At 41.3% G+C, this 12,462-nt stretch overlaps 2 protein-coding genes across 8 annotated transcripts in view; one reads left to right on the top strand and one right to left on the bottom strand.

Moving 5' to 3' along the window:
* Positions 1–3,019, bottom strand: part of VEZT (vezatin, adherens junctions transmembrane protein) — a 74,102-nt gene extending 71,083 nt beyond the window's left edge. For all 6 annotated transcript variants that reach the window (XR_007402203.1, XR_007402204.1, XM_025439454.3 and 3 more), the window contains exon 1: positions 2,874–3,019. Coding sequence is in view for 4 of the 6 variants with exons in the window: in XM_025439454.3 (XP_025295239.1) it covers positions 2,874–2,909 (36 nt within the window). In the remaining 2 variants the exon portion in view is untranslated. The remainder of the gene's footprint in view (positions 1–2,873) is intronic.
* Positions 3,020–3,229: 210 nt separating this feature from the next.
* FGD6 (FYVE, RhoGEF and PH domain containing 6) overlaps positions 3,230–12,462 on the top strand; it is a 111,690-nt gene continuing 102,457 nt past the window's right edge. For both annotated transcript variants that reach the window (XM_025439399.3, XM_035699133.2), the window contains exons 1-2: positions 3,230–3,544; positions 9,553–11,950. In XM_025439399.3, coding sequence (XP_025295184.2) covers positions 3,529–3,544; positions 9,553–11,950 — 2,414 coding nt within the window. In that variant the 5' untranslated portion in view covers positions 3,230–3,528. The remainder of the gene's footprint in view (positions 3,545–9,552; positions 11,951–12,462) is intronic.

Here is a 12,462-nt window from a genome sequence, read left to right as displayed (position 1 = left end):
ACACCGCATTGAGCAAAACTTGGGGGCTCCATCCCACCACCACGAGATCATGATCCCAGCTGAAACCAAGAGTCACGTGCTTAACTGAATGAGCCAACCAAGAGCCCCTGCAAACCAATTTTTAAGAAACTAGCATCCAAGGGTGCTTGGGTGGCTCAGTTGGTTAAGTGATGGGACTCCTGATTTGGGCTCAGTCATGATCTCAGGATCGTGAGACTGAGCTCTGCTTCAGGCTTCTGGCTCCATGCTGAGCATGGACCCTGTCGAAGATGCTCTGTCTCTCCCTCCTCCAAAATAAAAAATAAAAATAAAAAAAAAGAAGCTGGCATCCAATAGGAAAGTAGACAAAAAATACAAAGAGAAACATGCAAAGAAATTTAAATGGTTCCAATAAATGCACAAAATATAAATTAGAACAATGGAATGCTATTTTTCCACATCAAATTAGCAAAGATTAAAAGAAACTAAAGGGATCCCTGGGTGGCGCAGCGGTTTGGCGCCTGCCTTTGGCCCATGGCGTGATCCCGGAGACCCGGGATCGAATCCCACATCGGGCTCCCGGTGCATGGAGCCTGCTTCTCCCTCTGCCTGTGTCTCTGCCTCCCTCCCTCTCTCTCTCTCTGTAACTATCATAAATTAAAAAAAAAAAAAACCATTGCTGAGCATTTGGTGAAATGAATATTCTTATTCCTAGTGGAAATATAAATTAGTATAACCTTTCTCTTATTTCTCTATAAGTTTTAAAAAACTGACCAATTAGTTTCACTTCTAGAAATTATTCTAAGGAAAAATCAGAGTTGCAGTTAAGATGTAATCATATCAGTGTTATTACAATGTATTTTAAAACAATATAATTATCCAAAATGGGTAAATGGTTAAATTATAATACACATACATAATATTATTAAATTATTAATAATGTTTTCAGTAATGAATAAAGAATCATGATGAATTTAAGTTAAAAATACATACAAAATTCTATGTGGTATGATACCTTTTGTTTTAAAAAATATCACACATTAAATATACATTTGCTTTTAAAAAGTCTGTAACAGCACTATACTACTAATAGGGGCCATCTTTGGGTGATAGGATAAAGGATGATTTTAATTCTATAGCTTATTTTCTACAATGAAATTTTTTTTTAAGATTTTATTTATTTATCAATGAGAGACACGGAGAGGAGGAGGGGGAGAGGAAGGGAGAGAGAGGGAGGGAGGGAGGGAGAGAGAGGGAGGGAGAGAGAGAGAGAGAGAGAGCGAGCTCGGCAGAGACACAGGCAGAGGGAGAAGCAGGCTCCACGCAGGGAGCCCGGACGTGGGACTCGATCCCATGTCTCCAGGATCAGGCCCTGGGCGGAAGGCGGCGCTAAACCACTAAGCCACCCGCACTGCCCTACAATGAAATATTTTTGAGCATCCATTACTATTATATTCATAAATCTAAGAAAATATAGGGTAAAAAAAATAACAGCTGCCCAGTTTTCTTTACCCTGAGCAACCTAGATTTTTGTCTCCTTCATCTCCCACATTCAATCTGTAACTGTTTTCCTTGATTTTACCTTTAATTCTAAGAATTCCCTATCCAAGCCATTATTCCATTATTTCTTCTCTCCTTTCCGAAATTCAGACACTTGCCTTCCCAACTGTGCTCCTCAAATCCAGATTCTTCATTTTGGTAAATAAAATGGCCTTATCTTCCACTACCTCTACATTCTAGCCACATCAAACCCCTTTAGATAGCGACCCTCCACACTCATGCCCCTGAAAAAATCCATACCAGGTCCTCTCACACCTCCTAACCCTGGCATGTTCAGTTCTCTTTCCCGGTAGTGCATTTTCTCCTTTCGTTCTAATCCGATTCATAGTTCAAGGCTTACCTCCGATATCACGTACTGGGTGTAGCCTCTCACAAGAACAGACTGCCGTTTCCACATCAATCCTCCAATGACAGTTTATACATATTTCACCATTTATCACTCTGCAGTTTAATGCCTACCTTTTCCCACTGTTTGGAATGGGTCATTCCTTTTTTTTTTTCTTCTTTAATTTAAAAAAATCTGGTTGGATGAGGAAACCTAAAGCCTACATACGTGCAATAGATCTACACTGGATGTAAGCTTTCACCTGGATCTGATAGACAAATGGCAACAAAAACACTCGCCTGTTTGTTGTTGGTGGTGTTGTTTTTTTTTTTTTCTTTTCTTTTTTTTCATTCAAGATGGCAGAGAACGTCTTAAAATAGTCCCACACAAAAGCACTCACACCCAGAGCCTCGCGTCAGGAGAGCTGGCTACACCTAGCGCAACAGCAAAGGACAAAAGAATGGCACCTAGATGTTGAGATGCCTCGGTCCTAATCATTCTCGGTAGATCCCACACACAGATTTTAAAACGTGTTAGAAAACTAGCACCTGCTGCCTTCATTACGAGGGCCACGCCTCGACTGTGAACCGTGACCTGCGGCACTTCTGGAGACAGACCCAAAAAATCCGGGACGAAAAAGGGGGGAGGCTAAGTTGTATTGAGGAGTATCCAAAAAATGCACGATCGGGCCCCGCCCCACCCGGGCGCTGAACCCCCGCGGCATAGTCATCTCCCGGGAAGGAGCGGGCAGGGCTCCGGTGCGCGGGCCTAGCAACGGGGCCCCAGCTGGGAATTCTGGGCGGGCCTGAGGCGGAGATTGCCGCGGCGACCGTGCCTGGGGCTACACCTGTCAGGCTGCGACCCACACTAGGCCCAGAAATCGCCGAGATTCGATGCCCGAGGCGGGTAGGAGCGTCACCCGATCCCTTCTCCTGGGATCTGCCCTTCGCCTTACCCCGCGTCCTTCTCAAACAAAGGCAATCCATACCCACCGCCATTTTCCCCTTACCTCAAAAACCACTTCTTCGTCAAACTCCGGTGTCATCCTTCTCCGCCATGCCACCCGCCTCAGCACGATGGGAAATGAAGGCGGGAGAGCAGGCGGCACCCCGGCGTCTGCAACGGACCGTCGCGTCTGTCCACAAAACTACAATTCCCAGCAGGCCGCGCAGCCCACGCCCCCTTTTCACGACCGCTTATTGGAGCAGAGGTTGAGCGTGTGGGCGGGAGGGGCGGGAGCGGGAGGAAGCTCACGCCCGCTGATTGGAGGAGGCTGGAGCTTTTGTCCGCCTTTTACGGCCGCGACTAACAGGGGGCGCCAGGAGCACTGATTTTTTTTTTTTTTTTTTTTTGGAGCTGGAGAGGAGCACGCGCCGGCGGAGCCGCGGTGAGCCCTGCTCGTGCCCGCGCCTGGCCGTCCGTCTGGAGCTCGGCTGACTGGCGCTCGTGCCCGCCCGCCGCCTGCGGCTCGCGCCCGGGAGCGTCGCCGGGCCCCGGGAGCCGGCCGCGTCCTTTGTGCGGCGCTCCAGCTGCGCCGCGGGGCCGCGGGACGGAATGCGGGCGCCGTGGAGGCTTTTCTCTTCTGCCCAAACTCTTGAAACAATGGACTGTAAGAGGAGCAGGGATTGAAGGGGCGAGCGGGGAAGCGAGCTGCGCGGGGAATCATGACTTCTGCCGCCGGTAAGTGACGGCGCTCGCGCTGCGGCTGGAAAGTTTGCAGCGAACGCGGCGGGTCGTGGCTCTGGAGCAACTTTCTCCTCACCGGGGGGTTAACGGCGGGGCCCCCGCCCTACCTCTCCCGAGGGCCGTGCGAGTGCTGAGCGGACGGCGTGTGCTGCCGGGCTTTCTCGTCCCTTCCTGCGGAGAGGGGCTGCTTGGCAATCGCGTATCTCCTGGGACCGCCCTTTAAACGCGGAGCCCCGCCGCGCTGGGAGCTCTCCGCGCCAGGTGAATCAAGACCTGGGAGCGGGGAACACTGGCTCGTCGCTCCTCGAGTTTGGGGGACGGTGCTTTGCGTGTCAAAGGAGTTTAGATTCCTGTGTTAAGCAATCGGTTATTCTAGGGAAGGGCAGTGTTCCCGGAGTATTGAACTCGGCCCCTGTGCCGGGTCGCTGTGAACCCAGTATCCATCCCCTGGAAGCCCTGGCCCCTTCCTTAGTAGACGGAGGAGTTTAGACCCTGGGACTCCCTCCTGTCCCGGTCGGTTTTTCCTCTTACCTGAGAAGCAAGAAGTAGAATTGTCGATGGCGATTTTTTTCTTCTTCTCATCTTTACCCAGTTTTTATGGATTTTTTTCCCCCTATTTCTACCTGGTTCGTGTAAACGAAGCCTCATTTTCTGTCTGCCTTGCATAGTCCTTCCTCTTCATCCAATTGACAAAGCCTGTGATTTACCTTTGTGTGGATTTTGAGCAATTCTCCACGTATTTTTCTAAACAGTCTTAAGGAGCAGTTCTTAGTTTCCAAATATAATTAGCAGAGTCATTGCTAATTAGTATGAAAATCACTTTATAAGAACATAGGTTGATTTTTAAACCAGAACTCAATAATACATGAACTTTTGCGGGTTTTTTTGTTTTCTTCTTTACGTTTTTGCCCACGTTGGAAGAAATACATCTTTATTAGAAGTATTATAGTAAAGTGGTGTAAGGCTTTCCTTCAAAGTTACTTCTAGAATCAGCACTTCAGTATGATTAATTTTTCTTTGCTTTTCTTGGCATTTGTTTTAAATTCCTGCAACTCGAAACTGTCAAACAGCACTCTAAATGTTCTGATCTGTATTATTCCTAAAACAGATATATTGGAGTGTTGCATTGCTAGACGTAATCAGATTACAACCAACAAGGCAAGAAGTTAGCCAATAAAAATAAGAAGAAAGGAGTGAAGTATTCGTGAAGATGTTACAGAATCTTTCCTTTTTAATGCTGTGTGTATGTATAGGAGTTATCATATACTGTGGGAGTTATTTATAAACTACCTTTTTCTTACTAAGGGCAGACCTTCTACTTAAGGTGAACTATTTTCGTCTTAAGTTTCTGTGCCTCACCTTTCAATTTTTCTTTATTACTGACCCAGTCCAGTTACTTTAAACTTAAAGTCGTTGGATATTTAAAATCTTTCCAGGGGATCCCTGGGTGGCTCAGCGGTTTAGCACTTGCCTTCCGCCCAGGGCGTGATCCTGGAGACCCGGGATCAAGTCCCTTGTCAGGCTTCTGGCATGGAGCCTGCTTCTCCCTCTGCCTGTGTCTCTGCCTGTCTCTCTCTCTCTCTCTTTCTCATGAATATATACATTAAAAAAATCTTTAAAAAAATTAAAAAATAAAAATCTTTCCAGCCATTTTTAACTCTCCCCTCCTTTGGAATGTCAAACACATTTAAAATGTTCATACCTTAAATGTATTATTTTCAATTCTAGACCTAATAGTTTATAATGAACAGGTACAGAAGCATTTAAGTTGACATTTAGATGTGTAAATCTGATCTAGGAGTCAGTCTGGAAGTTTATGATTCTTTCATTTGAATTACCCTAGGATAATGCAGGCTATTTTTATATTTTATCAACTTTACAATTAAAGAAATCCACAGATATTTTTGTGGTGTTTAAAAGAGGAGCACTGGGCAGCCCCGGTGGCACAGTGGTTTGGTGCTGCCTGCAGCCGGGGGTGTGATCCTGGAGCCCCAGGATCGAGTCCCACATCGGGCTCCCTGCGTGGAGACTGCTTCTCCCTCTGCCTCTCTCTCTGTCTATGAGTAAATAAATAAAATCTTTAAAAAAATAAAATAAAATAAAAGAGGAACACTTCCTGTGTTTAGCTGAGTTAGTTGGTTTCTAGCCTGATTTGCTGAGAAGCATTAACTACCTTTTTGTTCACCCATCTGTTAAGATTTTTTTATAATTCTTTCTCATCTCTAAATGAAGAATATGGAAGAGAATTGAGGCTTTATTTCCATTCCATTCTTATATTATTATATGCTTATCATTCTTACAAGCTCTTTATGATGCTTTTTTGGTACAATAATGAATTTCATTAAAACTTTAGGGATACTATTCGTGATTGGAGAGGATGTTTGTTTATATTGAATCTAATCTGTGGTATTTGAGATGATTGACTTAGTTTTTTTTTGATTGGCTTAGTTTTTAAAAATAAGATAAATGCTAAAATAAAGTGTTGTAGAACATCTGACTTATGTGTATCCTGAAGAAGAGCTTGTTTTGTTTTCTGCATCTGTGAATGAGTAGGCCAATAATATTTTAGAATTATTCTAGTCAGTATATGAAAAAGATATTTATCAGTGTATTTTTCACATTTATGTTTAAAACACATACAGCCTCATTAATGCCTATGCTTTGCCTTTTGGCTGGTCCAATAGCTGAGAAAGTGTGCACGTGAACCACAGCCATTTGTGTGTAACAGATGACGAGTATGTTTGTAATAGTAAAATGGTACCAGTGCTTTACTTTCTTACCTTATTTTTCCCTGGAGCCAAACAGCTGTGTAAATAAAAGATGTGCTGCTTTGCTCTACAGCTTTTGGGTATAAATGTTGATACAGTATTAAGATCCAAAGGTACTGGGTGCATTTCCAAACATCATGCACTTACTTCAAGAGTGACATAGGAGCAGACTGTAATATAACGGATTGTTATTTTTTGAGTTTTGTGTTTCTTTCGAAATAGAGCCACCAAATACTACTACTAAGAAAGGATTCGGGATATTGCTGTATCAGTGACTTAAACACTTGCTCTCGCTAAGAATTAAAAATTTATTCAGTAATCCTATTGAAGTTGATTCCTGCTAACTTTTCAAAATATTATTCTACATTTAAATGGATACTGATTTTTTTTTTTAAAGAAATATCCTGTTACTGAGGCATATTAAAGGGTATGTGTATTTGTGGTAGCTTTCACTATTCCCAGGCCCTAATTTCAGCATTGGGGATAAAGCAATGTGTTAAAATGCCTCCTTTCCTGGAGCTTGCCTTTTAGTGGTAAAGACTGACAAAATTATACTGAAGAAAAATCACACAGGGAAAAGAGATTAGAGAATATAAGGATTCTCCTGAAGCAAGAATCACAGAAGTTATAATCTCAGAATCATATAGGCTTTAGAGATCTGTTCTAGAGATCTGTTCGGCTCCCTCATCTACAAGTAAGGAAACTGAGGCAAGCAGAGCTTCAGAAAGACACAGAATAAGGTTAGCCAGCTGAGTTTTGTCATCTGCTTCCTCCAATAGACAGTTAACTAAAAGTGGCAAGCTAAATTACGCAGTTATTTATTTAATTCAGTGAGTGTGTTGAGCATGTTAGGTACATAATGCTATGCTATATTTGTTAGGAATCATCCACAGCTCTTATGTAGTTACTTGAATTTCTACAACACTGAGAGATAACAGGTATTTGTGGCTCTTGGAAGCTGACTCGTATAAAACACATTTGAAGAAAAGACTAAAATTGGTACCAAAGATTAAAAAACAATTTAACTAAAAAAGCAAAAATTGATTGGATACATGGTCCTGAAGCTTTTGACAAGGCTGTTGAGATTCAGAAAGTAAAAGATTAATTTGATGAGATTGAAGTTTTGTTTTTTGGGGGTTTTTCTTAGTTGTGGAAAATACACCTAACATAAATTTACCATCTTTATAAGTGTATAGCTCAGTAGTGTTAAATACCTGCAAGTTACTGTGCAAACCAATCTCCAGAACTCTTTCCATCTTGTAAAACTGAGTTGTTTTTATTTTAATTCCTTCAAAAATCCCAGAGGTAGGATGTTTTAAGAATGGTTACAGAAATCAACATGACAGTTTGTCAGATTTCATTATCTGGGGTAAGGTAGGAGGTTTGAAGGAGGCCCTGGGCATTCATACTTTTCTCTTAAGACTTGATAGGTCAATGGGCAGCCCAGGTGGCTCAGCGCTTTAGCGCCACCATCAGCCCAGGGCATGATCCTGGAGACCTGGGATCCAGTCTCATGTCAGGCTCCCTGCATGGAGCCTGCTTCTCCCTCTGCCTGTGTCTCTGTCTCTCTGTCTGTGTCTCTCATGAATAAATAAATAAAATCTTAAAAAAAAAAAGACTTAGAAAAAAAGACTTAATAGGTCAAGGGTTTGATTTAATAGACTATTATAGCAGGGTTCGTCATTAGGCTTTGAATGGGTTTACAATTTTTTCTACTCAAAAATAATAGCATGCTTATTGAATAGCTAACTGAAATTGTATAGCTTTGGGAGTTTTTATTAAATTATTTTGGAAGTATTTTGTTACCTTCTTTATCAGGACATTACACCCAGGAATTAAGTGAGAAAGCACATGTTATCATGGGACTTTGGTTTGGGAAAATGATTGGTAAAAAGAAGTAGAATGGCCCATTCTTTCTCTCTCTCTCTCTCTCTCTCTCATGTGTGCTCTCTCTCCCTCTCCTCTCACTCCCCCCCCACTTTCATATATTTTCCCAAATGTTGTGACTAATTTCGTTTGTTGAAAAAAAAAAGTCATCATTAAATTAAGTATCAAAGCTTCTGTGTATTCAAGTACTTTACGTCCAACAGATATTTTGAAAAATTTGAGAATTTTTTTTAGTAAATTGTTTTTATTAAGCATTAGATCCTGTTGGACGAAGATACATGAAGTGTAAGAAACATAAGATAAATTATTTTTACCTCAGATCTCCTTGGGGAAATGTGACTAGCTGATAAGTGATAGTATAGGGAGAAAAAGAATCTAAGGAAAAAAAAGATACAGCCCAAAGATGTTTGGGCTCTGTATATCTTCATTTTATAGGTCTTTTGTGAGTCTTTTGTGAGGTGCCTTTAGGCTAGGAACAGGTCTCTACAAATCTAGTGTAGTATAATAGGTGTTTATTAAAAAAATAGGTGTTTGTTAAGTGCTTTTTATATAATGTGAGAAAGGATTGCTACAGTAGAGATTGTGGTCATCTTTTAAATGTTCTAGAATAGTAGTTATTAATAAAGAGAACACTGAATATTCACCTGTGGAACTTAAAAGAAATACACATGTCCAGGCTGTATTCCCAGAAACTCTGATTGATTAGACATGGCATAGAACCTATACACATGACTTTTTAAAAAATAAAGCTCATTGAAGGAATAATGACAATTCCTAATGACAGTGCCTATACAGAGAAATACCAACTTTGTAATAAATCAGATAATATAGAAGAATTGGTTTTGTTTTTTAGGTTTGTAAAATTTCTGATTTCTGTATTCCTTTTTAAGATTGTTTTGGGGTTCTAATGAGGTAGATTCTTGAGAAATGGCACTTAAACAACTCTGTGGTATATTATTGAGGTAGAAGAATAATTGATATGTAAGCATAAAGGGTGTCTTTTTATATAACTGAGGCAAATTCACTCACTTAGCACTTGGCAGACAAACTAAGGTCCCAAGCAGAAGCCAGGGATTTCATTTAGTGTCTACTGAAGATAAAATAATCTGTTCCAGATTTAGAAGAAAAATGTATTGGACTTGCTGAGAAATGTACACTCTGCCCGAGCTTTATATTATTGGAATTGAAGGGCAATTTAAGGAATTTTCAAGAGTAATCTGCCTAGCAAAATGCAGGTTTACCATGATTGTCAAAAAAAGTAAAAATGTTATCAAACTTAAGTATTTATCATCTTTTGATTTGGATTTTTATTCTTTGTCATCAAAGTATTATTTTTTTCTTTCCTAGAGATTAAGAAGCCACCAGTGGCCCCCAAGCCAAAGTTTGTGGTAGCAAATAAGCCAGCTCCACCTCCTGTTGCACCTAAACCCGATATTGTAATTTCTGGTGTTCCACAGCCAACAAAGAAAACCAAACCAGCAATAGCCCCAAAACCAAAAGTTCTGAAGGGCTCATCTGTTAGAGACATCGGGCAGTCACCATCAAGGAAAATCATTGTGAACCTTGAAGAGCACAAACAGGAATTACCTGAAAATGCTGACAACTCTAATTGTAAAAATGTAGGGCATCAGAGCAGTGATTACATTCTACCAGTGTGTTCCTGCAATTCTCAGTGTATCCATAAACTTGGGAATAGAGAGAGTTTGTTTGGAAAGCAACTTATCTTAGAGCCCCTGGAAATGCATGAAAATTTAGAAAATAGTAAAATTGATGAGTCCTCTTCAGCTATAAAAACAAGGAGTAAATGTGATTCTAACGTTGAAAACATCAAGACCCAGACTGGAGTAGTTTTAAAGGCAAACATCCTAGAAGAGAAGCTCAAAGATGTTTTAACACAACGAACATCACCTTTTATTTCTCTACAGAAGCACAGATCCACAGACAACCCAGAAATGAATGATGGCTATAATTCCAACAGACAATTCAGAATTGAGTTTGCAGATTTGTCACCTTCCCTGTCCAGCTTTGAAAAAGTTCCTGATCATCACCGTTGCCACCTACAGCTACCTAATGATGAAACTTATCAGCATACCAGTGAAAAAAGTAATACCTGCTTTCATTCATCTGAACAAGAAACTCTGGAAAATGATGGTAAAAGGAGTACTTTTCTACCTTCAGGTGGTGTTAGTAAGAAATCAGAAGTCAAAGACCTTGGTCCCTTAGAAATTCACTTAGTACCATATACCCCCAAATTTCCAACCCCCAAGCCCAGAAAGACACGGGCTGCTCGTCTATTACGTCAAAAGTACATAGATGTTCCTAGTGAAAGTACTGAAGAACCAGGGAATTTAGACAGTAACTCTTCTTGTCTTTTAGATGCTGCTTTGAAAAACAATAAAATCAGTATTCTTCATCAGAATGTTTTGTGTAACCAGGAACGGGTGGACAAAGTGAAGCCAGGAAATAAAGGTGAATTGAATGTGGACTCCAATGGAGACAGACAACATTTAGTCAATCCACAGAAAGCTATGCATCATGAAACATCTTCCTTTGAAAAAATGGAAACTGATTCTAATTTATGTTCTGACAGCAAGACAGTAGATGGTTCTAGTATGTCACTTGCTGTGGACAAAGGGACCAATTTTATAAGATGCAGTACTTTATCTATGAGCCTGCCTAAGCAACTCAAATTAACCTGCAATGAACATTTGCCTACCACCTGTAACCTGGGAGTGTCTGCCTCTCAAATGCAAAAGGAATCTACAATAAAAGGTGAAAGTTCCTCAAGAATTGTCCCCAAAAAACCTCAGAGACACAGCTTGCCTGCTGCAGGAGTTCTTAAAAAGGCTGCCTCAGAGGAGCTTGTGGAGAAAAGTTCTTACCCCTCAAATGAAGAAAATAATTCAGAGAAGGGTCTAGAAAGAAATCACCTTCAGCATTTGTGTGCCCAAAACCTCAATATGTCGTCCTCCTTTGATATGCCTAAACGGGCTTCAGAAAAGCCAGTGTGGAAATTACCTCATCCTATTTTACCCTTTTCAGGGAACCCGGAATCCTTAAAGTCTGTCACAATATCATCAAATAGTGAGCTTTCAACTGCCATGACTAAGCCTAGAGCAAAATCATTATCTGCTATGGATGCAGAAAGGTGCACTAAGCCTTGCAAAGACACTCAAAAGAAAAACTCTTTAAAGAAGTTGCTCAACATGAAACTGTCCATCTGTTTCATGAAGAGTGACTTCCAGAAATTTTGGTTCAAGAATAGCCAGCTTGGAGACACAACCACAGGCAGTCTCTCAGGTGGGGAGAAGAAAGGAATTGAAAGTGATTGGCATGGCATGTTGGTAGAAGAGAAGAGAAGTAAGCCCATCAAGGCATATTCTGCAGATAACTACAGCCTCGAATCCCAAAAGAAGAGGAAGTCTCGGAGCCACACGAGTGCAGCTAATGGACCAAGAGCTGAGTCTTTGGATGATCAAATGCTTTCCAGGGAATCATCATCTCAGGGGCCTTGCAAATCTACTACAAGTGGCTGTGCACCAGAGTATGAAAATGTACGCCATTATGAGGAAATACCAGAGTATGAGAACTTGCCATTTATTATGGCCATAGGGAAAACTCCCGAGTTAGAAAGGCAGAATTCCAGAAGCATGGAGGACAACGATGCAAATGTGTATGAGGTAGAAGAGCCATATGAAGCTCCAGATGGCCAGCTGCAACTTGGACCCAGACATCAGCATTCCAGGTAACACTTAGGTGTCTGACGGACACTACTTCTGCATGGATCACTGAAATTGACCTTCAGCAACCCTGTGAGTTGGGGAAAAATCACTTGATGAGAGAGTGGTTTAGTTAAGCATATATTAAATTATTCCAAACTGCAGTGTTCTTTTATCATATAGTCAGTTAATGAGTATTTTCAGTGCAAGCTTGCAAGTAGCTGACTTAATAGCTGATTCAAAGGGTATGAACCAGTGGTAGTGTAGGTAGTACAAGGGAGACCTAGAACAGCAAGGTTGCAGGCCCTCTAAGGCACCAACGTAGAGGTAATAGCAGGAATCTAGGGGAGGAAATTGTCCAGTCTGGTGAGGTTCATTTGTTAGGTGTAGAAATGTGTGAAGTTAAAAAAAAAAAAAAAAAAAAAAAAAAAGGAAATGTGTGAAGTTTGGGGGCGCCTGTGTGGCTCAGTTGATTGAGCATCCAACTCTTAATCTCAGCTCAGGGCTTGATCTCAGGGTCTTGAGTTCAAACCCTGTA

Source organism: Canis lupus, chromosome 15 (genome assembly GCF_003254725.2).
Source record: "Canis lupus dingo isolate Sandy chromosome 15, ASM325472v2, whole genome shotgun sequence".
Taxonomy (NCBI): domain Eukaryota; kingdom Metazoa; phylum Chordata; class Mammalia; order Carnivora; family Canidae; genus Canis; species Canis lupus.
The sequence above is the reverse complement of the archived record's forward strand: the minus strand, read 5'-3'. Positions and strand labels throughout refer to the sequence as shown.